Source organism: Rattus rattus, chromosome 18 (genome assembly GCF_011064425.1).
Source record: "Rattus rattus isolate New Zealand chromosome 18, Rrattus_CSIRO_v1, whole genome shotgun sequence".
Taxonomy (NCBI): Eukaryota; Metazoa; Chordata; class Mammalia; order Rodentia; family Muridae; genus Rattus; species Rattus rattus.
The window spans coordinates 41362946-41388760 of NC_046171.1; the positions used below are offsets into that span (position 1 = coordinate 41362946).

A 25815-nucleotide genomic window follows, 5' to 3' on the forward strand; every position below is an offset into this window, starting at 1 on the left:
TACCAAGGGGAGAATGGGAGGACAGAGGAGCCCAGAGGTCTGGATGATTCTGTCAAATCAGAGGAGGGTCAAACCTCTGTAAATGTGGTAGAGGGAAATGAAGCTGGAGAATTTGGCAGGAGCTAGAAGATGCTCACCCTTGCAAATATCACTGAGAAGCCTGGGCTTCATCTTGTAATGAATAGGAAACTCATCAAGAACTTTCAGCAAAATACCAAGCAAGATTATTACATTAGACTAAGAAGACCCTGAGAAACTTATAAAGCAATGTTGGAGACATTTTCCTCTTTAAAATTCTCCATTTCCCACTGTCTTAGGGACTGGGTCCCACATCTAAGGAGAACCTAACCCCTCATGGTCTGCTTCTCTCTTTCTAGAGGCCTCACCTCCTGCACTTCCTCTTAACAGCCTTATGTTTGCCCCTGAACTCACCACAGGCTGTCAGGCTCCCATGACTCAGGAGCCTCGTGCAAGGTTCAACACCAGGAGAAGCCTGCTGTTCCTCAGGAGCTCCTCCTACCATGCCATGTTAAGTAGGCATATAAAATGGCAAGGTGGCTGGAATAGGCCACAGATGATTCCTTCTGCTAGGGCTGTTGTTGAGAAAACAGTCATTGATAGTAGCCCAAGACTTTCTTTGTGGGATCAAAACAGGGGTCAAGGCAATATGCTGGGGCAGGAGAAGCATCTGTCTTAGAAGCTTCACCATATTCAGTAAAATAGCTTGTCTTGCTCCCAGCAGCTTAGTCGGGCTTGATGAGATTTTCACAGCAGATTGTTATCCAGTCTTCTCTTTACCCCACCCTCCAGGACTAGATATCCTAATATAAATATTTACTCCTATTAAAGGCCCTAACAGAAGGTACTCCCTGATGTGTCTCACATTAAAGTGATAGCAGCTGGGAGGTTTGTTTGTATGATGTCATGCCTATCACTTAAGAGACAGCATAAATGACATGCTACACAGCCCCAAGATGCTCATCCTACAGTCAACAGGAGGAGTTGGCATTTGTCTCCCCTCCATTTCTTCATTTCTATTTCTCACCCCAACCCGGAACAAACAAAATGGGCAAGATCTTTTTAGTAAGGACAGTTTTTAAAAACTCTGTTAGCCTAGTATCATCACCACAGCTGTAGTGGGAGCAATATAGGGAAGAGAAAGACGGATTTGTGTTACACAGATGTTTGTTTGAAGAGAGCATTGAGCTTCCTCCAAAGGTCCAGAAAGGAATAAGCTAATCTAGCCTGTGATCAAGTTCAAGGGAGTTAGGGATGGAGGAGTGAGGTGATCAGAATAGATCTGAGTATGTCGAGGGGCTCAGAGGCATGACAGCCTGAGGAAGAAGAGTGCTGGCCTACATATGGAAGACTCTAAGTGACTGGGTGAGGAAAGAATACTCCTCAATATCCAGAGAGGCCCTGTCCAATACGATGCCCTCGAGCCAACATGCTCTTTATAGATAGCATACACTACTTCACCATTGATTCTTTTTTTTTTGGTAGTGATTACATCTTTCACATGGGGTTATATGGGTTATGTCAAAAATTAACTTCATGTTTCTTTGCGCGTTTTAAATGCAGCTACTAGGGAACTTCTAATTATACACACAGCTCTTATTATGCTCCTACCACCCAGAGAGCTGTCTAGGTTCTGGACATATGAGCATTTAACAGTGAAATTTCCTGTTTTATAGACACAGAAGGCATATGTGAGGGCCACACTTCAGAATATGACTTGTTTGAAGATAAATAAGTTTTATTTATTTATTTACTTACATTTTTTAGATTTATTTTTTATTATGTGTACAGTGTTCCACCTGCATATATGCCTGCATGCCAGGAAAGGGCACCAGATCTTGTTATATACATGGTTGTGAGCCACCACATGGTTGATGGGAGAATTGAACTCATGGAAGGTTCAATTCCCTTGGAAGAGCAGTCAGTGTCCTTAACCTCTAAGCCATCTCTCCAGCTCTCATAAGTTTTATTTTTTTATATTTGTCAACCTAATGCCACTTACCTTAACAGTTTTAACTCATTTTAAGACATGTATTTATTGCATGTGTGTGCATGGGTGCTCATGCCTCAGAGTGTGTGAATACACATACACACATCACAAGTGTGGAAGTCAGAGGTCAACTTACAGCAGTCAGTTTTTTCCTTCTACCATGTTTGTCCTGCGGATTATACTAAGGTCATCCACCTTGGAGGCAACCACCTTTACCCAGTAGCCATCTGCCTGCCTTTAACTCCTTCATTTTTGAGACGGTCCCACTATGCAATCTGGCATGGGCTCAAACTCATGAACCCTGGGCCTCACCTCCAGAATACTTGCATTATAGGTATGTATAAAACACCATGCCTAGTGTCTTTGGGGAAACAGAGGTTAGACTGTCTTATGTAGCCAGAGCTGGGCCCCCAGCTATGTGGCTGAAGATGATCTTAAACTCCAGATATTTCTACCTGGACTCCAGGTATTTCAGAGTGCTGGGATTATAGCTGTCCATCTCCACGTCGAGTGTCGTTTTTAAAGGCTTGCAAACAAAAAGGGGACCAAAAGGTACTTGGTACATGGTCAGAGAATCCTGCAAGAATTTTATGAGAACACTTTTGAGACTCAGGCCAAGAGAGAGAAGGATCCTGCTAGTTTTGTACACTACGAGATACCAACTACCTGGTGGTTCGATTCTTTCCTTTCTGCTGTGGTTTGAGAACCAAGCGGACACTGCCAGGGATTGCTTGTTCATTTGCTTAGCTTTGAGACAGGATCTCAAACCTAAACTCTCCTGCTCAGTTTCCCTCGGGCTCAGCTCTGGCCACCAAGTTTTGCTGTAATTCCAAAGTCAGTACATTTCACTACATTTTCACTAACATACATTAATCGTACAATGGAGCAGGTTCCACTGTGATTTGCACATAATATGCTTCAGGCGTTTTTACTCACCATTCATTGCCCTTTCTTGTCTATAGCTCCTAACCCTCAGCCTCCACCTCTGAATGGTTACTCTCTCTGTATTAGGTTTATTTTGCTTATTGTGACCTTGATTGTGTAAATTGACAGTAGGTGCTATGAAAACATGGTCTGGAAGACACACTGATCAGAAAATAAAAACTCAGTGGACTAGCTCACCTTGTGCTCAGCAGGAGTCCCATGGACATAGTGGTGAGCTCCTAGGCCTTGTAAGGTGCTCAAGCCTCCTTTTGCCACATTTACCCAAGAACTATCTCCCAGAGTGGGGACCAGGGTCCCTGAAACCAAGGTAAGGCCTGAAGTGTTCATTGTCAAAGTTCGCTCAACTGATCTGAAGTAGTTAAGGACTCCCAAACAGATGCGCTGGAACAGAAAAAGAGTAGAATCACGACACTGCCCAATCACAACACTGCCCTTCGCTTTGCCTAGCCTTCGCCTGATCCTGATCTACAGAGCCAAACTTGATGGGGACCTCAAGTGGGCAGCTCTACTGTGGAGAAAGGAGGGCACCATCCTTGGAAGAGACTGATTACACACACACACACACACACACACACACACACACACACACACACACACACACGCAAAAATCAAGAGTTGAAAGCATAAAGACATTTCTAATAAAGGCAGGGATGGCCCTGTTGTAGACAATCAAACATCTCCATTTTTTGAAGCCAGTTGTCCCATCATCCCTGACCTGTAGCTCCCGGATGTGCAGGTGGCGCAGACACAGGAAGGATAAGTAGGCCCCTCTCGTCAAGACAGGATTCCTGTCAGGCTCAGTCCCGTCACTCAAGCCCAGCAGTTGCAGAGTCACACCATAATTGTATCTTTAGAAGAAAAAGAATAAGCACTTCTTGGGTCAGCCTGGTTCAGGAAATCTACACATTGAATGGCCAGTGAGACCGAACTGAAGGGGATCTTTAGAAAGGCAGAAGGAAAATAACTGCTCCATTTGCGTAAATATAAAAAGCCAATTCACTAAGCAGTTACGCATAGGAAAGACACAGTTCTGGAAGAAACATGGATTCAGTACATTAACATGTTATCACGTGTGATGGTTTGTATAAACTTGGGCCAGAAAATGGCACTATTAGGATGTGAGGCCTTGTTGGAGTGGGTGTGGCCCTGTTGGAGTAGGTGTGTCACTGTGGGTGTGGGCTTTAAAACCCTCATCCTAGCTTTCTGGAAGCCAGTATTCTGCTAGCAGCCTTCAGATGAAGAGGTAGAACTCTCAGCTCCTCCTGCCCCATGCCTGCCTGGATGTTGCCATGCTCCCACCTTGATGACAATGGACTGAACCTCTGAACCTGTAAGCCAGCCCCAGTTAAATGTTGTCCTTTATAAGAATTGCCTTGGTCATGGTGTCTGTTCACAGCATAAAACCCTAACTAAGGGGTTGGGGATTTAGCTCAGTGGTAGAGCGCTTGCCTAGCAAGCGCAAGGCCCTGGGTTCGGTCCCCAGCTCCGAAAAAAAGAAAAGAAAAAAAAAAACCCTAAGTAAGATAACAAGTTAACAGCTCTGCTTTTATTTTGACTTCAAATGTTTTTGAGATCACATCTAAGCTACACACTCCTCACTCACTCAGTTTTCCCCACAGCTTTAATCTCATTCCCATGAATCACCATAAAGAAATGTAATTACCCTGTCTCTGTTTTCTGCTTGAGAGACCCCTCTGAACTCTGGCTGAGATGTGGTTTTGTGGGGTCATTGTCACTTGGCTCCACTGAAAAGCTGTCTTCCTTCACATTCTCAGCCTATCAAAAAAACAGTATTAGTTCACTTACATTAACAAAATCACAGGTCATCATAGACGTCAATGTCATGATCCAAATCATATTAGATGTGTTAATACATGTTTTAATCCTAAGCAGCATATGAAAAAAATCTAGACTTCTACAAAAATGAGGGATAACTGTTTTGACCAGATAAATCTTTCTTTTATTGACTGACAGCTTCTATACAACAGCCACTCCATCTCTTGTGTTTTACATGATTCATTTTACAGAAAAAAAATTGATAAAAGTTTTTTTTTTCCAAGAACATATATGCAATGGGCAGTCGTGGTGCACACCTTTAATCCCAGCACTCAGGAGGCAGAGGCAGGTGGATCTCTGTGAGTTCAAGGCCAGCCTGGACTACAGAGTGAGTTCCAAGACCCTTGAGTCTCTCTCTCTTTCTTTGTGTGTGTGTGTGTGTGTGTGTGTGTGTGTGTGTGCATGCACACGCATGCGTGTATACATAAGTGCATGTGTGTGAGCCTGCCTGCATGCTTGAAGATATGTATGCACATGTCTACACGTTCCTGTGGACACAGCCAGAAGTTGCAGTTAGACATCAGCTGCCTTGTTCAGTCACTTCACAACCCCCTTCTTTTTTTGAGACAATGTCGCTTATAGCTGGCTGGAGCTCCAAGTTTAACAAGGGCCCTTGTTTGTAAGTATCTCATACACTCATCTTTCCTGGTGGTGAGAAGGCTTTGGTCATCTACTTGGGACCCCAGGGACCACCATGGAGGTGGTGCTATCTGAGGTCTGCTCTTGGTCCTCTGAGCAGCCTCTCTTAGCTACCCTCCCTTTGATCCCTAGACACACAGTCCATTCCCCTGAAGTGCACTCGTTCCTGGTGACCCAGTGGCAGAGGCTAAGGAGGAAACCGATCTGGGCTGTGCTCATTCCGGTATCTGCTTCATAGGATCGCAGTTCTCCCAGCAGAAGCTGTCGAGTGTTCCAAATACCCATTTTCTCTTTCACTCCAGCAACTGACGCTCTGTCCCGGCACTAGGCCACTCAAATGATCATGGCATTTCCAAGCCTCCCTTACTAGCTGGTGTAGCCCTGTGATTAATGGAGCGGGGTAAGGGAAAGGAGGGTCAAAGTGTCAGTCATGTTACCACATCTGGGAATATTCCAGAGAAGTAGGTTCCCAAATCCAATTCCCCACCCTCCTTCAGAACAAGACAGCTAGAGCCATGTGATCTTAGGTATAATGGCTGCACTTGTGGAGACATCATGACAGACAGATCTGACCAAGGACTCCATGAAACAGAGTTGGAAATTAGTTCTGTGTGTGTGTGTGTGTGTGTGTGTGTCCGTGTATGTGAGTTTGTGTGTGTGTGTCTGTGTATATCCATGTGTGTGTCTGTCTGTGTCTGTGTCTGTCTGTGTATGTGTGTTTGTGTGTGTGTATCTGTCTGTGTCTGTCTGTGTATGTTTGTTTGTGTGTGTGTGTCTGTCTGTCTGTGTCTGTCCGTGTATGTGTGTTTGTATGTGTGTGTGTTTGTCTGTGTCTGTGCATATCCGTATGTATTTGTGTGTGTGTTTGTCTGTGTCTGTGTATATCCATGTGTGTGTGTTTGTGTGTGTGTGTGCCTGTGTGTGCTTGTCTGTGTCTGTGTCTGTCCATGTATGTGTGTTTGTATGTGTGTGTGTGTATGTGTGTGTTTGTCTGTGTCTGTGTATATCCGTGTGTGTGTGTTTGTGTGTGTGTCTGTGCATGTGTGTTTATGTGTGTGTCTCTGTGTGTCTCTGTGTGTGCCTGTGTGTGTGTGTGTGTGTGTGTGTGTGTGTGTGTGTGTGTGTGTGTGTGTGTAATTTCAATTCATTTGATCCCTTGCTGGTCTCTTTTACCATGAACAACAGACAACTTTAACGGATGCAGTTCCCAGGACTGTGTGTAAGGGGTATTCTGCTTGCTGAGCCTGTAGTGCCCCCAGCTTCAGTTCAGGAAGGAAGCAAGCAGGAAGCAATGGCCCAGCATCCTCTGGGAAAAGGGACCCAACCACAGCCCCCAGAGGGAAATGCTCAAACGTCCAAAAGAACGATTCTCTGGGGAACAGGAGACTCGCTGGGAAGCACAGGGCTGGGCAGGGCAGGGCAGACCAGGGTGTCAGCTCTTTCTCCCCAGGCAGACAGATCTTTGCCCTTGACCATGCCTACAACAAGTTGTTCTCCGACATAACTGAGCTCGTGGGGATTGAGTTTTGGCTTTCTACTGACTATAAATCTCACTTCTTTTTTAAAGGTTGGCAGAAACAGTGGGTTGGAAAGTAAAATGAGAAGAAGAATCAGAGGAAAGGTTTATTACACATTTCTGCACCCTCAAGCATCTACGGCTTTCTAGTGTTTGTGCCCAGGCAGAAGTGCCTTGTAGCCAGGATGCAAACGGTACATTTAAAACTAGTTTGGTTTCAGATTATACAGCCAAGAGTGATGCTTATTTTCTTCTACTTTTCTGCGTTTCCCAAGTTTTCCATGATATATATGCATCCCTACTACACCAGATATTTTTAGATGTGTATCATACACATGCGTGGCGTGTAAGTCTATGACATGTCTTATCATATATGTGGAATTCATAGGACACCTTTCAAGAGTCAGTTCTCTCTTCCCACCATGGTTCTGGCGACTAAACCCAGGCCATCAGGTTTTATATAGCAAGCAGTTTCACCTGCTCAGCCATCTTGCCAGCCTGAAAATATTTATTTATTTGCAATTAGATTTACTTTATTTTCTTTTTTCTTTTTTTCGGAGCTGGGGACCGAACCCAGGGCCTTGCACTTCCTAGGCAAGGGCTGTACCACTGAGCTAAATCCCCAACCCCTTATTTTATTTTCTATGTGTATAGGTATTTTGCGTGCATGGACGTCTGTATACCTGATGTGTGCCCACTGTTCTCAGAGGCCAGATCCTTTGGAACTGGAATTATAGGTGGTTGTGAGCCTCCATGTGGACACTGGGAATTGTACCAAGATCCTTTGGAAGAACCACCAGTGTTCTTAACCATTGAGCTATGTCTCCAGCCAAGAAAATATTTATTTTTAAAAAGAAATATCCTATTGAATTTTATGGGGATCACCAAGAAAAATGTCCTTTGTTTTGCCGATCTTGTTTATGGGTGCTGCCATGAACTAAACTCTCAGGTGGGCCTCATACTAGTTGCCTCCAACCATCTCTGGAGTCAGTCTGGAGCGGTGATAGGCTGGTGGCTCTGATATGTGGCCGCTAAGAACATGCAAAGGCTCTACCGCTGCTCACTGGTGCTGCAGACTGGATGTGGTGCTCCCTGCCAGGACCCACTCCATGAGGCTCCTTACACATCACCAGCAGAAAATCATTCAGTGTTTGCTTTCCCGGGGAGGTGACAAGGACACTGACCTGACAAACAGGTCATGAGATCCGGAGTTGCTACACAGCCTGGCTGGCCCCTCCCTTGTCCTGATCAGGATTATAGATAGCTCAATAGATTTTGTCTTTTTCAAAGTTTACTAAAATCCGCGGTCCATCTGATCCAGGGCTATCTCAATCACACACCATCAAGTAACAACAATAAGCAAACTTGATGTTTTTCTTAATTTCCCAAATCCAGACCTTGGAGTCAACTCAGAATTAGAATTGTGTTAGGAAAGAAAGGCCGGCCTTTGGAATTAATGGCAAGTAGAAACTGAAACCAAGCAGCAATAGCATCATTGTAAAGATAAGTGATACCCAGGTAAACTAATCCACGTCAAAATGCACAGGGGAGCCGGAAAGCTCATTGGTGGATGCACGGGGAGCCGGAATGTTCATTGGTGGGTGCACGGGGGAGCCGGAATGCTCATTGGTGGATGCACGGGGGAGCCAGAATGCTCATTGGTGGGTGCACGGGGGAGCCGGAATGCTCATTGGTGGGTGCACGGGGGAGCCAGAATGCTCATTGGTGGCTGATAGAGGAAGTAACTTCTGTGCTGGGAACTTGGCTTCTGCGTCTACTCTAACATAACACAAATTTAAGACAAGCAAGCCCGTTCCTTTCTCCATCCCTGCTGGGAACTCAGTCCAGGTCTAGAAGATCTCAGTCATGTACTCCTGAGCCACACACAGAGCCTGGGTCTAGATTTGCGGTTCATGTGTGTGTAGAGGCCAGAGATCATTCGTGAATGGTGTTCTTTGGAAGCAGTTCATCTTAATTTTGGAGACGAGGTCGCTTACTGGCACCTCTTGCTCACTGATTAAGCTATTCTGACTGTCCAGCAAGTCCCAGAAGTCTGTCTGCTTCTAGCTCCTCAGTGCTGGGATGCCTAGGAGGCACCACTATGTGCCGCTTGGACTTCAGGCCTCGTCGGCGAGCTCTTTATCAGCTGAACTCTCTTCCTAGTTGCTAGACCTGGTTTTTAATAAAAGAAGACTTTGGTTGGAGCTCCTCGCGGGTGGCCACGTGACCTATAGCATCCTAGGAAAGTAGCATGATATGAGGCACACTCTTGGAAAGAACAGTGGAGAGGCTGGGGAGACGGCTGGGTCAGCCAAGGCTGTGTGAACATGAATAATACAGTGCCCATGTAAAGTCCTCAGTACTTATGTAAAATCTGTGCGATTTGCCTGACCAGAACTCCAATGGCTGACAGAGTCAGGATAAAGAGGAGGAAACTGGGAAAAGGCCAGATGAGACCTGGCAGGTACAGTTAAACTCGGGCTGGGATCCTGGTGAGAAGGGTGGAACAGAGACGGATGGAGTGGGCACAATTGGCCTACACTACTGTAAGCATCAGGTTGACTGTACCTTAATACCACGTGATGTGAGTGGCAGTAAGTTTTCTGTAAGCCTTGACTATAACTAAATAACCATGTACTAAACTGTGAAAGCCTTAAAGGAAGCTTTAGGGGTGGGATGGACAATTTCCCTCAGAGGTGGCGCCACAACGAACTAAAGATCTCATCCTCTCACAGGTGTCAGAGTGCCCTGAGATCTGCCCTCCTCCGTGCAGGGCGTCCTTGAGAAAGAGATTTGCCACGGTTCTTGGCTGCTCCTTGCCAACTTCAGAGTCCGGGTGCTGACCCACACAGAGATGCTAAAATGGCTTAACTTCCACGTGCTTGCAAAACAGCCCGGAGAGTCAGATCCAGGCCACAGCCCAGTGCTCCTCCCAGGTGTCGGTCACTACTCAATCTGGGTTCCACCGGACACCTATTCAACGTCTAATATGGTAACGTGAGTCCTTGAGGGGCTTGATTCTGTGTAAAGTGGCAAATGCTTAGAGAGCTCACACATCATGACTCTGCAAAATTCAGCTAAAAAAAATGTTTGTTGGTTGGGGATTTAGCTCAGTGGTAGAGCACTTGCCTAACAAGCACAAGACCCTGGGTTCCGTCCCCAGCTCCAAGAAAAAAAAAAAAAAAGTTTGTTGCTGACACAGAATTTCTTATCTTGAATAATGTTGTCTTCCCCATGCTTGGAAAGTTCTTTCCCGGGCAGAGCTGGGGACTGAACCCAGGGCCTTGCGCTCCCTAGGCAAGGGCTCTACCGCTGGGCTAAATCCCCAACCCCGCCTCTGAGACTCTTAACTCCCCCTGCTTTCTTAGACAGTGAGGAAAGGAATTTTTAGTTGTGGCCTTGTGATTTTCTATTTCTTCCTTTTCTTTTTGTTTCTTTGTTTCTTCCTTCCTTTCTTCCTCCCTTTCTCTCTCTCTCTCTCTCTCTCTCTCTCTCTCTCTCTCTCTCTCTCTCTTTCTTTCTTTCTAGACAGGTTCTCAGACAGCCCATGTCAGCTTTGAACTCTCTATGTGGCAAAGAACCTTGAGACTTCAATCCTCCTGCTCCCAGCTTCCAAGTGCTAGGATTATAGGAGTGTGTGACACCGTCAGGCCCTAAGACGTTCATACCTGAATTCTCAGGTAGAGGGTGATTGATCGGCCTCTGAGGTAAATTTTTCCAGTACCCAAGAAGCTCAGAGATACCCAGCACTGAGTGCCTTGTCTCTTCTGCCCCGTCCCCACCCTCTGTCCTGTCAGTCTGGCTGAGGAAGTAGAGGAGTCAGATATAATGTCCCCTTCCTGGTATACAGTCCTCTTGACAGTGACATATACCACAGTGAAAAATGGCAAGAGAAGCCCTCAGCGCTGGTGAGGTACCAGCTGAGGAGAGAGCATAGTGATAGCTGGGTGCTCTGTGGGGGAATCTGGGAGGCAGGAAAGACACTTCTACTTCTGACCTATGTGGTCAGTTCATTCCTCATTGCACGCTCTCTAGGTCTGTATCAACAGATTAAACCTAAGAAATGCACATGAGTGCTGTATTTGAGTTTGTTTCCAGACACTCTAACACTTTAGAGCCCTTCAAGTCCTACTTTCTCCAGACTGGACTGGCCATCTAGGACTTTTCCAGCATCTCAATTCCCCTTTCTACAACTGTTTGTCACTCTAAAGTTCTGTTCGGAAGTTAAAGCAGTGGAATTGCATGATAGGAACTCTTGGGCCTGTTGGCCACGTGGCTGTCCCTCATGGTCTTTTGGGGTCACCATAGAGCTCCTCATAGACCCTCTCACCTTCTGCTTGAGAATGCAAACACCCACTGGCCTCTCTCGCCCAGCAAGAACCAGTCACAAGTGCCTGCATCCCAACCTTTTACACCCACAAACTCCCTTACTCGCGTCAGGGAAAGCAACACCACACTCCCTTTCTCAGGACCACCCCTCTGCCCTGCTTCTTCACGCCCTTCGCTCTCACTCTCCAGCACACCCTTCTCCCATTTCCTTTTGTCCATCTCTTTTCCTTCCAGACTCTGAACACAGTTGGGCCTTCCCATCCTGAGGAAGATAATAGGTCACAGACGAAGAATGCTTTCTAGTTTCAAAAGCATAGAGCACCAAGGTTGAGAAAAATGGCCACTGACGCTGTGTAGAGATGTTCTCTCTCAGACAATGGTCATCTGATTGGCTCTATGCCTCTCTCAGACAACAGCCCTCTTACCAGCTTCCCTAAATTTGATCTTTTCCGTCTTCAATTTACCCACAAGCTGCTGCCTCACAAATCCCCCTAAAACACCCTTCTGCATCTATCACTCCTCTTACAGGACACGGCACTCTTGAGTCTAGAGTTTATGGTGTTCATAGCCTGTCTTTCCATCTTCACTGAAAGGCCATCTTGCCTTCAGCGTCTTTCACATGAGTCTTCCTCTCCCCCACCCCATACACTGTCTCCTCTGTGATACCCTCATGCTGGACTTGCTCCGCTGTTTATGTTAAGTCTCTTCTTATTTTTGGTGTTTCCCATAGCACACAATGCTGTCCTGCTAACAGCACACAGGGTCCTGTTGGCTGGACCCTCAGCTCTGGTCAACACAGGACTCCCCGCCTTGCTGCTGGGGATCTGTGGAAGCCGTTGGTTAAAGAATGAGGGTACTACGGTATACATCTGTAGGTCCTGTCTCTGGGTGGCACCGCTTATCTCTTATCATTTATTCTGAATTATTATATAATTGTTATTTCTCTATTATTAAATATTATGTTATTATATAATTAAACTGCATAGATAGTAGAGCTTTGACGCAGAGGGTGAATTACTAAAGGCAACCCACAGGGCCAAAGGGAGCAAACGGCAAACGGACTGTGTGTTCCTGTCCTACCTGGTAGAGCTTGGGGTTGCTATAAATATTCTTCCAGATGTGGTCATAGTTGCACGGACTCGGAGCCTGAGAAGTTGGGGGAGATGGGTCATGTGGCGTCATAGGCACTGTCTTCGCAGCGTGGTCCTGGAGTACTTGCATGACTCGCACGGGGTCAGAAATCTTAAATAAAGCAGGGGGAAGAGATAGTTAGTAGGTACAAGAAGGCCACTTGTTTCTTCTTTAAATTACTTGTTTATTTAGTGTGCACACGCGTGCGTGCATGTGCATGTGTGTGTGCATGTGTGCGCATGTGTGTGTATGTATATGCATGCATGCGTGTGCATGTATGTGTGTGCATGTGTGTATATCTCTGTGTGTGTGCATGTGTGTGTGTGTGCATAGGTGGGTAGGTGTCACAACATATATGTGCAGGTCAGAGGACGATTTTTGAGAGACAGGTTATCTCCTTCCATCATGTGTGTTCAGGGGTTCAGATTCAAGTTGTCGTGCTCAGAAGCAAGGGTCTCTACCCATTGAGCCACCTCACCGGCCCCTGGATCCCTTCTCTTCAGCAAGAATCTAGAAGGAGCCCTAAGTGGGACATCCGTCTATTTAAAACATCCAGGCTGAGGATACAGCAGAACGAGTGCTTGCCCGGCCTGCAATTCCAGGCCTCTCTCCAGCTCCACGTGAACCTGGGTGGTACACACCTGCGATCCCAGTACTTCAGGGGTAGATGCCAGAGGGTCAGAAGTTTAAGGCCTTCCATAAGTGAGTTTGAGGCCAGACTAGGATATAGGAGACCCCATGTTAAAGATTAACGTCACTCGAACATTATGGTTACCCAGTTACACTCATCCATTTGACACCGGGTAAATTCAGATACATGTGTTGGCTTATTTAAAATTCAGAGGCCTCCTCATGAGCGCTACACCAGTGAGAGAAGAGAAGCCCCCATCAGCTCTTGGTGCAAATCTGTCCTTTGTTAGGGAGCTGCAGGAGATGAAGGTAAGGCAGGGTGGCGTGAGGCAGCCATGCTTCTCAAGGACACAGACGTGAACCCTTTTCTCTGACTTTTCCACATGGAGCAGAGCACGTCAGCCTGACGCCAATACCAATGACGCTTCTTCCTGGATTGCCGTGAGATGCCCAGTGTGTAACAGCTGAATAAACAGCCCTTCTCTTCTGCAGACAAATAATAGTACAGCGGTCCCAGAGCCCACCTACCACTTCAGTGGCACATGTACTACGCTATCGTTTTAATATCACAACAAATTCCAGAGCTCATTTACTCCAATCCTGTCAAAGTCCCAGAGACATGCGTGGCAAGTTTAGGTGGAAAAAAATCATAAAATTCACACAGAATCTCAACGAACTCTCCAAGAGCCAAATAACTTAAAGGTGGGGGGAAAGGGCTGAGGGACTTACATTCCCTGAGTTCAGAAAACATTTTAGACACATAGTCATCAAAACAGTGTGGCACTAGCTAAGGAAGGGCTACAGGTTGATGGAGCTCGGAGGTAAATGCCAAGATTGCCAAGTAGGAAAAGATACATTTTGCAGCAATGGAAACCAAGTAGCCAAACGCAGAGCAGTGAAGTTTCATTCTCCTGTGCAGAAATTAACATCCAATGAATTGCAGACAAAAAGCTAAGCCCTGAAAATATAAAACTCTCAGAAGAAAACAGAAAGGCTTCACAATACTGGATTTGGCAATTTTTAATGAGTTAATTGTTTTAGATTTATTTTACTTAATGTACTTGAGTGGTTTACCCACATTTATGTATGTGTGTCACATCTGTGTCTGGTGCCCCTGGAGGTCAGAAAAGAGCATCAGATCCCCCTGGAACTGGAGTTACAAATGGTTGTAGCCATCACTGGGAAACAAACTCAGGTCCATTGCAAAAGAAATAAACCCTTTAAATGCTGCACACACCCCTCCCTCCCTCTAGTCCCTTGGCTGGTTGATTTTTTTTACTGTTGGGTTTTGAGAAAGTAGTCTGTAGACAGGAGAAAAACACTTTCTAGTCACACCGCTGACAAAAGAAACACAATATATAAAGAGCACCTGCAATCTAACAACATGACATGATTACTGAATAAAATTTAAAATCAAGGCCAGAGACTTGGACAGACACATCCCAAATATGATTATGGATCATAGGCTATATGTGTACAAACAGCCAAGAAAGCATATGGAAGTATCCAAAACGTCACCCAAGGAATGCAGATCCCCTGTCAGCCATTGGGAAGGCACTACTGACAAAACTGAGACAGACGTAATGGGCGAGGGTGTTGCAAAAGTGGGACGCCTGTCTACTGTTATTTGGTACAATAAACACCAAAGACTGGAAGTTAGAGTTAATGTGTGATTCAGCTATTTCACTATTTCTGGATATACACCCAAAAGAATCGAAAACAGGGCTTCAGATATGTGCACCCCTGCGCTCATTCATGACAGTTTCCCGTGAGCTCTATCAACAGATGGATAAATAAACCTTAGTGAATACTTACAAGGGATAATTTTTCAACACAGATGCCCCTAAAAGACATCGTGCTCATCGAAATAAGCCAGTCACAGTTAAGTTGCCTGGGTAGCCTCATCTGAGGTTTCTAAAGAGCCAAGTTCATCAGAAGCGGAACTGGGGCGGTTGTTTGGAGAGCTGGGGGAAGGGATGCTGGGGAATCGTTCGATGTGGGCAGTGATGTGGGCAGCGTATCAGTGCTGCGAGACGAGAATGTTCTGGAGACCCATTGCCCAACAATGTGGACGTGTTTACCAATAACGAACCCTGAACTTAAAGGAGCTAAGACAGTCAATTCCTGAGGAAGTGATTCGCACCCAACCTTGTTTCAGAAGGATCAAGACCACGTATGGCTCAATCCTGAAGCAAAGCCCCAGCTCCTTTTGACATTTTTGTTTGTTTGTTTGTCTAAAGACAGGATTTTTATGTCACCCTGCCTGGTCTGGAACTCTCTATGGAGACCGGACTGGTCTGGAACTCACAGAGATCCATCTGCCTTGGCTTTTTGAGCTCCGAGATTAAAGGCGTGCTTGTTCTACCAAACTTAGGGAGTTGGGCAATTTCTATTCTCTCCTAAAAGCTAGCTAGATTTTTAAAGTTTGCTGATTAGATTAGAAAGTTCTAAGTAGGGGGCTGGGGATAGAGCGCTTACCTAGGGAGCGCAAGGCCCTGGGTTCGGTCCCCAGCTCCGAAAAAAAGAACCAAAAAAAAAAAAAAAAAAAAAAGAAAGTTCTAAGTAAGAGGTCAGAGAGATGTCCCTGGGGTTAAGGACCCTGGCTGCTCTAACAGAGGACCCAGGTTCAATTCCCAGCACCTACCAGATCACTCACAATCACCTATAACTTCAGTCTTAGGAGGCCCAACACCCACTTCTGGCCTTTATGGCAACAGGCATGGCCATGGTACACATCCATGGCTTTAAAAATGAATTTTTAAATATTTAAAGAAAAAAAGGCTTAAAAATAAAGTCTTGGTAGTAAACCCATGTCAATGGATTGTTCTTGTTTGCTTCCTTTTGGTTTTTTTTTTTTTTTTTTTTAAGAGAGAGAAAATCTCATAGTTTTTGAGGATGACATTTAGCAAGCCTCTTACCCATAATAGAATATGACTCTTTTCTCACCTTCAAAAACTGTGACTGGAGGTGCATTAAGTCGTCTAGTCTTTTGTGCTCTTTGAGTCTGGTCAGCATCTTCTTCTGCCAAGGGTCACGTTTCGGCTTGACCTGATGGATAAGTAAGTTCACGGGTCTCAATAAAAGCCACACTGAGAAAGACCTGAGGACCTGCCAAACTGGTTCTCGTGTCCCGACTTGAAGGTTTGCTGGGGTTTGTGGGGCCTTGGGAAGGGTCTGCACCAGTCCCAGAGAAGTGGACGGGGCCAGCAGTGTCTGTTGGCACTTGGCCTATGCCACATACGAGTTCCATCCGGAATATACCGAGCAGTCCACAAGCACGACAGAGCCTAGTGCCACTAGGACAGGAGGCATCGTACTGACAAAGTTGGGGAAGAGTCGTCAGAGCGCTGAAGACTTTACAGTTAAAACCTCACCTTTCCCATTAAGACATCGTATCTCTAAAGTTAGTGCTATGGCTACAAATTGCGTCAACAGGTTGATAATTCTCAGATTCATATCTCAGCCCAAAGAGATGTGCACCCTGTGTGCAGCAGACAGGCTGTGGCCACCTGTGGCCAAGAATAGCTATGATAGCAGCCACACACAAAAGGCCAAACTTCCTCAAAACCAGATTTTTTTTTTTTAAGCTCAATTGTGCAGTTCCCAAGCACAAACTCTGTAGATGACAATGCCACGTGTTAGTGTCAAAAGGTTGGATGCTCTTGACTGTCCTGCCCTAGTACCTCCTTAATATCTACACGTGGAAGTTAATTCTAAGACAGAGGGTCAACCCCACCTACACTGACCTCCTGAGTTCAAGCTCAGGTGGAGAACAATCTTTGGTCCCTTTCTTTCTTTCAGCCCACCATTCAGGATGGACTGGGTCTCTCCAAGGTTCATGTTGAAACCCACCCTGTAGCATGATGCTGTGAGTAAGGCTTTGGAGGGGATGCGTTCATAAAGGTAGAACCCTAGTGAATGGGCCCCTCACAAAAGGCCCGAGGCCGCTGTCCCTCCTGCCACGTAAGGAAATGGCAAAAATTCAGCAGTCTGTCGCTTGGAAGAGTCTTGGAAGGCGTGACATGGTAAAAATCCCATCCTAGCTTTAAACTAAAATGTTGGCTTTATATTAATCAGTTATATTTCTCAATATCTGAAGAGTAGTGACAAACCTCTGGAATTCCCAGCCCTTGAGAGGCCAAGACAGAAAGATGGCCGTGAATTCAAGGCCAACTTGGGCTGTGGAGTAAGGCTCTCTCTCAAAAGGGGTGTGTGTGTGTGTGTGTGTGTGTGTGTGTGTGTGTGTGTGTGTGTGTGTGTGTGTGTGTGTGTGTGTGTGTGTGTGTGTGTGTGTGTGTGTGTGTGTGTGTGTGTGTGTGTGTGTGTGTGTGTGTGTGTGTGTGTGTGTGTGTGTGTGTGTGTGTGTGTGTGTGTGTGTGTGTGTGTGTGTGTGTGTGTGTGTGTGTGTGTATGTGTGTGTGTGTGTGTGTGTGTGTGTGTGTGTGTGTGTGTGTGTGTGTGTGTGTGTGTGTGTGTGTGTGTGTGTGTGTGTGTGTGTGTGTGTGTGTGTGTGTGTGTGTGTGTGTGTGTGTGTGTGTGTGTGTGTGTATATGTGTATGTGTGTATGTGCGTGTATGTGTGTGTATGTGTGTGTGTGTGTGTGTATGCGTGTGTGTGTGTGTGTGTATGCGTGTGTGTATGCGTGTGTGTGTTGAGGGAAGTTTTAGCTAAGCATAGTAGCACACATCTGTAACCCTAGCAGTAGGGAAGGTGAGGCAGGAGGGCCAGAGTTGAAGGCAGTCTTTGACTACACGGTATACTGAACAAGTCTGGGTTATTTGAAAATTCTGCCTTGTATAACAAGCATCTAAGAAATAAATAAATGAACGAAAGAAGAAATAAATTCAGATTTACAGAGTGGGTGTCAGGTGTTGGGGAACTTCCAGCTCAGGTGGTGAGGTGACTTCGTTCAACAAAGAGCAAAGGCAGGAGGGGAACAGAAAGGACCCAGCGTTCGGGATGAGGTTTTTGGAGTGGTCTCCATTGAGGACAGGCAGCATGGCACGTAGGTCCTGCAGGACACTGAGAGAGGGAACAAAAGGGACCAGAAAGGCCTGGTGTTGGCAGGGTGCCCGCTCAGTCGGAGGAAAGGTTTCGGCATTGCTGGCATCACCAGTCGGTGACTGTCCACTGCAGCCTCCTTACCTTCACAAAGGGAACCCAGGTGGCTCTCTTCTTCAGGGTGGTTGTGGGTCCTGACATAGTCGGGTTCTGCACTTCGGCTCTCCCGGCCTCATGGTCTGGGAATGTCCACATCCTTTGTTGCTCCGTGAAGATGCTTCGGAAGTTTTGAGAAACCTAAAGGGGATTGAGAAGAGAGGGGCAGCGAGCTACAGCTACCATGCTTCGCCGTGCCTGCTTTCCCAGAGTGCTCAGAGAAGCCCAGCTTTCGTTTCCTTCTCTCAGTGTCTATTGTAAACATGCTTTGGGCTTCACCGACTCCAAAGCTCTCCTCCCCGGCCAGCTGGGTGCTTGCCTGCCACATAGCTCACCTCTGTGTCTAACTTGACGCTATGGTTTTGTTTTGTTTTGTTTTGTTTTCCTTTTTCTCTAGCTTCCTTCTTGGGCACCTGCTGAGATGTATAGATTGTCTGCTCTGGGGTTTTTCTCTTCGATTTTAATAAAAAATAAAAGGAGATGGAAGAGAAGGAAGAGGAGGGGGAGGAGGGAGAAAGGGAAGAGGAGGAAGGAGGGGAGATTTGCCGCCCAAGCATGAGGACCTGCGTTTGAATCCAAACACTAATGAAAAAGACCCCAGCGATGTAACCACATCACTACTGGGTTTTTCTGCCCACATGGTAAACTGGAACTTCTGAGTGTTAAATAAACCCTGCTCTCCTCGGCCTGCCCAGAATACCACAGTGAGAAGCTCTCAGATGCTGCTACTGAACCTAAGGACCTGCCTCCTTCCGGCCTCACGCCTTCCAGCAGAGGCGACATGGCTAACTGCCTACTTCCAGCTCCTTTCTTGTCCACTGTGCTCAGCCACAGGGGTCTGGGACAGTTACACAATGACGTGAAGCATCTCAATGCCCCTTAACAGGAAGGCTTGGCTATCCAACATCTCAGTACCAGCTAGTTAAAATTAAACCAGTGTGGAACCAGTGCTCTCTCTCTCTCGCACTAATTGCATTTCAGTCATTCCACAGCTCTGTGTGACATGTGGACACGTGGACACATGAACACACTAGTTGTGACACTTAGTATTTCAGCTTTGCTGACCACGACTCTTCAGGCTTGCCCCGTGGTGTGAAAGTGGCCACTGATATCACATTCGCAGGCACGGGGAGGGCTGCATGTGCAGATTTGTGTTTTCAGGGATCACTGTGCTGCAGTCCTAACGCCCACCTCCCCTAGCGAAGGGACTAAGAGCCAGGACTCGTTCTTCTGAACAGGAGTAGACCTTGAGAGGCCCTTGCCCTCTACTGAGGAAGGCACACACACACACACACACACACACACACACACACACACACACAGGTAACATCTCTGAACCAGAAAGCCTTCCCCATGTCTCAACCATCAAAACAGTAAGAGGCCATTGGTGCAGCCACTTGGTTTGTAGCGTGTCGTTTCAGTAGTGGGGATGGGACCAAGACAGCTGGCTCCCAGTGGAGCTTTATTTTGGAAAAACAGGCGGTGGTCTGCAGGCTACAGTTGGCTGACTCTGACCTTGGGCATTAAAGCACCAGAAAACACACACACACACACACACACACACACACACACACACACACACACCACACACACACACACACACACACACACACATACACACACACACACACACACACATACACATACACACACACACACACACACACACACACACACACACACACACACACACACACACACACACATGTACACACACACATACACACACACCACATACATACATGCACACACATACATACACATACACACACACACCACACCACACACACACACATACACACACACACATACATACACATACACACATACACACACATACACACACACATACACATACACACACACACATGCACATACACACAAATGCAAACACACACACACATGCAAACCCATACGTACACCAAACACACATAACACACATACACACACACATACCACACACACACCACACACACATACACATACACCACATACACATATACACACATACATACGCACACCACACACACCACACACATACACACATAACACACATACACACACATCCCACACATACCATACACACATACACACACCACACACACCACACATTCATATACACACACCACATACACACACACCACACACATATATACACACCACATACACATACACACACATAACACATATATACACACACACAAACCACAGGCACACACACATATCAAACACACACACACACACACACACACATGTACATGCGTGCACTGGACTATGATTAACCATCTTGGGAACACAGCTAACATTTCTCACAGCATTGCTCTAAGAAGACCAAGGCTGGGAACGCTTGCCATGAGTTTTGTAACTAGTCTGGGTGTGCTGGCTAGACACAGGCTGGTCATCAGAGAGGGGGGGGCTTCAAATGGGAAAACGCCTCCCTAAGACATCTGGCTGTGGGCAAGTCCACTGGGCATTTTCCTAACTAGTGATTGTCAGGTCTAAAACAGGCCCCCAAGACTGCAGTACTGCTGACAATGTCCTAATGACAGTCTGGGCTCAGCTCAGGATGGACTCTGACTGGGCCACCAGGAGGGTTGGTACCCAAGCTCGGCGTTCCTCGGGAATCTTATAAGGCACATTTCAGTTTGTCCAATATCTGCCTCCTACAGCGGACTAGCTGGCAATGAAGCACCCAGCTCCTGATGAACTCAAGCCTGTAACAGATCAAAGTTCCCATGCCAGCTTCTAGACTGTTCTGGCTCAAACTGCCCCCTACCCCCACCCCCGGGGCTGCTACCTATCTCCTTAAAAACCTGGCAAGGCCACCAGTTTGCCATTCTCTCTGCGCCCCTCACAACCAGAGACTGCACTGATGGCTTAATCCCCAATAAACCTTTCTTTCTACCCATGGAGGGGTCTAGTTCAGTAGTTTCACTGCAGCCTTGCTTACAGTGAGGGCTGGTGGGTCCAGGGTTCTCTACGAAAGCAGGCTGAGCAAGGCACGAGGAACCAGCCAGAGAGCAGCACCCCTCCCTGGCCTCTGCCTCTAGGTTCCTGCTGTGTTTGAATTTCTGCCTTGGCTTCCCTCAGTGGACTGTGATATGGAACGGTGAGCCAAATAAACTCTTTCCTCTCCACGGTGCTTTTAGTCATGGCGTTTCCTGACAGCAATAGTAGGACCATTATAACTAGGACATGGAGCTACATAAAATACTATCAAAAGGAGGAGGAAGAGAAAGTGGAGGAGGAGGAGGAGGGGGAGGAGGAGAGGCAAAAGAGACACACCATTTTCCAAAAAGCCAGAGGAATGAGATCACGCTGGGTCCAGTGAGGTTAAAGAACGTGGGTTACAGACAAAAAGCCCAGTTCTGTAAATGATGCTGGCATGAAACAAATCTGGGTGGATCTTCAAGGTCAGCACTCTATCAAGTGAACTCCTCCCCCAGCACAGGCACGGGGCGGGGCCAGGGGAGTGGCAGCCTGTAGTGGGGGTGCTGCACTCTGTCTCAGACTCAGGGCTTGACAGCTCTCCTGGGCATGTCTGTCCAACCTTGGGTACATTTCTATCTTCTTCAGCCCATGTGCTCCTACCTTTTCTTTAAAATCTACAGGGGGAGAAACCCAAAAGGTTTCCTCTCATCAGAAGGTCTTGTTATTCTCCTGGGAAGGAGGCTCTTCCTAACAGGAAGATGGCTTGTTACATTGTATAGTATCACTCTAGAATCTAGAATCAAGCATTGGCAGAAGAAAGAAACAGCTTTGTGCCGTATGTGGCTGCACACACCTAAGTAAGACATTCTGGAGGTGGGGGCAGGAGTATCAGGAGTTCGAGATTATCCACGGCTATTCCGCTACTTTGAGGCCAGCCTGTGCTACATAAGATCTTATCTCAAAAAAAAAAAAAAAAAATGAGGAACTTTGTAGCAAATGCTAAGCCTTTCCTCTAACCCGGCGCCTTTATATCAGAGTGCTTTGTGTACCAAGGAGAAGAGCTCCATCTCTTTGGCTGAGTCCCTCAGCTTTTGCACGTCGTACGGGATGTGGAAATGTGAGAGTAGAGGCTTCAGTTGAGGTTTCAGACCATCCCTGTCTGTCATGTGCTGAGGCAAGACAAACGCAGCATCTGTTCTCCCTGGCCCTGAAAAATATCCAAAATCAAGAGCCAGACCAGTGAGTGCGAGCCCGAGAGAAGCAGATAGCCTTGGAGAGAGTTGGAAGCACGCCCTCTGCTGGTGGAGAACGTTTTGTTCCGCCCGACCCTGTGCCAGGCAAGTCTGCCCCTTACCTGCCTGGTTTCTTGCTACCCAGCTTCCAGCCCCCACGAGCTTTCCTGGGAAGGTGCAAGTGGTCCCAGTGATCCCACAGCCCACAAGAGAAACCCACTAGAGCCCCCTGGGATACTCTGTATATAATGGGAACGTCACTCAAGGGCACTCAGCAGAAACCTGATCAGGCTTCTCGGTTCTCCAGAACACAAGATAAGGGCAGAGAGACTGAAATTGATCCTGACGGCTAAGCCCTCTGGCAGCTGTGTAACACAAAACCTGAGCCAAGTCTCGGAAGTCATTTCATCTGAAAGGATTAGTATGGCGATGGGTAAACTGAGGCCTAAGGAGGTGACACGCGGGACCCTAGGAGGCATGACAGAAACAGGCGTGGAAACCAATGAGTCCATTTGCCTCTTAACCTGCTAGTTATAAAGATGAAGACAGAAACATCGAAGGTCATGACTATCGTCTTCCATCAGAAAATATTAATATCAAATTACAACTGATTACAAAGGTATAATAACTTTTGGCATCTAGGAAGAGAGTGGTGCAAAACAGGCCCTGCGTTAGTCTCTGTCAACTCAACACAAGCTAGAGTTATCTGAAATGAGGGGACCTCAATTGAGAAAAATGCCTTTATGAGATCCAGCTGTGAAACAATCTCTTGTTTAGTGATTAACGGGGAGGGTCCGGCTCATTGTGGGTGGTGCTGTCCCTGGGCTGGTGGTTCTCGGTTTTGAAAGAAAGCAGGCTGAGCAAGCCAGGGGAAGCAAGCCAGTCAGCAGCACCCCTCCATGGCCTCTGCATCAGCTCCTGCTTCTAGGATCCTGCTCTGTGTGAGTTCCTGTTCTGACTTCCTTCCCATTCTGAGCAATATGGAAGCCTTAGCCAAATAAACCCTCTCCTCCCCAACTTGCTTTATTATTTTTTTTTTCGGAGCTGGGGACCGAACCCAGGGCCTTGCGCTTGCTAGGCAAGTGCTCTACCACTGAGCTAAATCCCCAACCCCATCCCAACTTGCTTTTTGGTCAGGGTGTTTTGTTGCAGAAATAGAAACCCTGGCTAAGTCACAGTCCACGCACAAAATCACAGCCCTCCCTTCACCCTGGTAAAGGCCAGTTCCTTACCTGAAACACTGGGACCCAGAGGACCAGGAGATACAGCGTTAAGGTTGGTGTCACAGACTTTCCCATTTTCCTCACTAAATCCCGGGACTTGCCTATCAGCCAGACTCAGCGCTTTGGAGATGGGCAAATACTGGAGGGCCTAGAGAGACGTAGCCAAGAGGGCACAGGTCAGCCCAGATTCTATAGATGCTCCAGCCTTTGGTTGTGATAAAGAAGGAGGGAGACAGGGCTAAAACGTCAGAAACCTTCCCAATGAGAGAGTCCGGAGCTGGGAGACCCAACCGCGACCAACGAAGAAGCACTTCCGATTCCAGCCGGTCCCACGGTGGTGGCGGACTTGAGTGGAAAAGGCACGGGATGGATGAGGTGCTGGGGGGTGTGTGTGAAGAAAAAGACTCAGGTCTGAGTGGAAGACCCAGATGTAGAAGTGCATGGATGTGCTATCACGTGACTGAGGAGAAAGAAGTACAGACCATAGCGTCTGACTGACTCTTCAGGGGGAATGGAGTCGGGTGATCCCTGGGTTTCTTTGGGAGATCCTCTAACCTGACTTAGGGCATTGCCCTCGTAACTCTTCTTGCTCCGTACTGTCCCCTGACCCCTCTTTGGCAGTGCTGGGGACTGAACTCCTTCGTGGCCTTGCTCAAACTATGGCACACATTCTACCCCTGAGCTACTAACGCTACCTTAACTGTTTACTTTATTACTTGTCATTATTTTCCAACACAAGTTCACACTGGGTGCAAGGCTAATCTTTAACTCGCTGTGGAGCCCAGCTTGGCCTCAGAATCAAGAATCTCTGAACACAGCCGCTGGGATTAGATAACACTGCCGTGTCCAGCCCAGCTCCTGTGTCTTACCCCATCACGCTGCAATAGAAATTTACTCACGCCCCACCTTCCAACCAGCACAGGACCCTGTTATTTTTTAGCAAAGACCAAGGCTTTAACGAGTGGCCTAGGACATAGGATTTCCTCACTATATTCTGCCAAGTAAAAGAGTGTGTCCAAATGGAAGACCGTGACCGTGAATCAAAAAAGAAGAAGAAGAAGAAGAAGAAGAAGAAGAAGAAGAAGAAGAAGAAGACAAACAAAACAAAAAAACAACCAAACAAACAAACAAACAAAAAACAACTGGAGCAAGAACTAAATGGCTACACAGCAGAATGAGAAGTTTTTCTGAAAGAGCCCAATGGACAGGGCGTCAATTGGCTGGAAAATGTTTCCCCATGTGGGAGCGCTGTGCTTCCCCTTCCCCTTCCCCTCCCCCAGAGGGTGTGCACTGCCACACCCAGGTTCCCTACCTGCAGGTAGTGGTGAACGGTCCCAAGGGCCTGCAGGTGGCACACTAACCACCTGGTGTAAATCGCCAGGTCCTCCGGAGTCACGAGGTCCGGAGGGTTGTTCTTTCCCACAAGGAAGTTTTCTCTAGCAACCGACAGTCTTTGTGCTCTCTGAACCGAGTCATTGAACTCCTGCATGATGTAGTCAACTTGTTTCTGTTTAAGAGAGATACAGACACACTGTGTCCAGTTGGCAAGACTTGTTCTCTGCAATGCTGTCTCCAGGGTGGAAAAAGGGACTTTTTTGCAACCCCCCGCCAAGTTCTTCTATATTTTGGATTCACTTGAGAGAGGAAGTGTCTTAATCTGCCAACTCTGAGGGACAGCAATTTAACAGTGCAGGAGGGTGTTTGGTACAAGGAGTCCACCTCTGACCTTCCTACCTTGACCAAGTCTACAAGAAAAAAATGCACGTCTTCTATGTAAAAATCATGTCAGGGTTCATGATTCAAACTTTTTTTTTTTTTTTTTTTTTTGGCATTGCAGCACACGCCTTTAATCTAAGCACTTGAGAACCAAAGGCAAATGGATCTATGTGAGTTTGGGCCAGCCTGGGCTATACAGTGAGTTCCTGGACAGCCTGAGCTATGTACTGAGCCCCTGTCTCAACAACAACAATAACAAAAGTAGGAATCTTTGTCTTCTGTTGCTTTATGGCAGAACACGTGAGGAGGGATGTCCACTGGTTCCTTCCCAATCTTTATTTGTGCTCTTTTTTTAAAGATTTATTTATTTATTTTGTATATGAGTACACTGTAGCTATCTTCAGACACAGCAGAAGAGGGCATCGGATCCCATCACAGATGGTTGTGAGCCTCCATGTAGTTGCTAGGATTTGAACTCAGGACCTCTGGAAGAGCAGTCGGTGCTCTTAACCACTGAGCATC

General features: G+C 46.8%; 1 protein-coding gene across 1 annotated transcript in view; it reads right to left on the bottom strand.

Moving 5' to 3' along the window:
- The window catches only part of LOC116886977, a 160073-nt gene that overhangs the window by 122353 nt on the left and 11905 nt on the right, over nucleotides 1–25815 (bottom strand). Inside the window, exons 5-13 of the mRNA XM_032888467.1 lie at nucleotides 24890–25084; nucleotides 23587–23725; nucleotides 22172–22329; nucleotides 18180–18332; nucleotides 15981–16082; nucleotides 12354–12515; nucleotides 4617–4729; nucleotides 3669–3801; nucleotides 3131–3334 (exon numbers count right to left, since the gene is read on the bottom strand). Of these exons, the coding sequence (XP_032744358.1) occupies nucleotides 3131–3334; nucleotides 3669–3801; nucleotides 4617–4729; nucleotides 12354–12515; nucleotides 15981–16082; nucleotides 18180–18332; nucleotides 22172–22329; nucleotides 23587–23725; nucleotides 24890–25084 (1359 nt within the window). The remainder of the gene's footprint in view (nucleotides 1–3130; nucleotides 3335–3668; nucleotides 3802–4616; nucleotides 4730–12353; nucleotides 12516–15980; nucleotides 16083–18179; nucleotides 18333–22171; nucleotides 22330–23586; nucleotides 23726–24889; nucleotides 25085–25815) is intronic.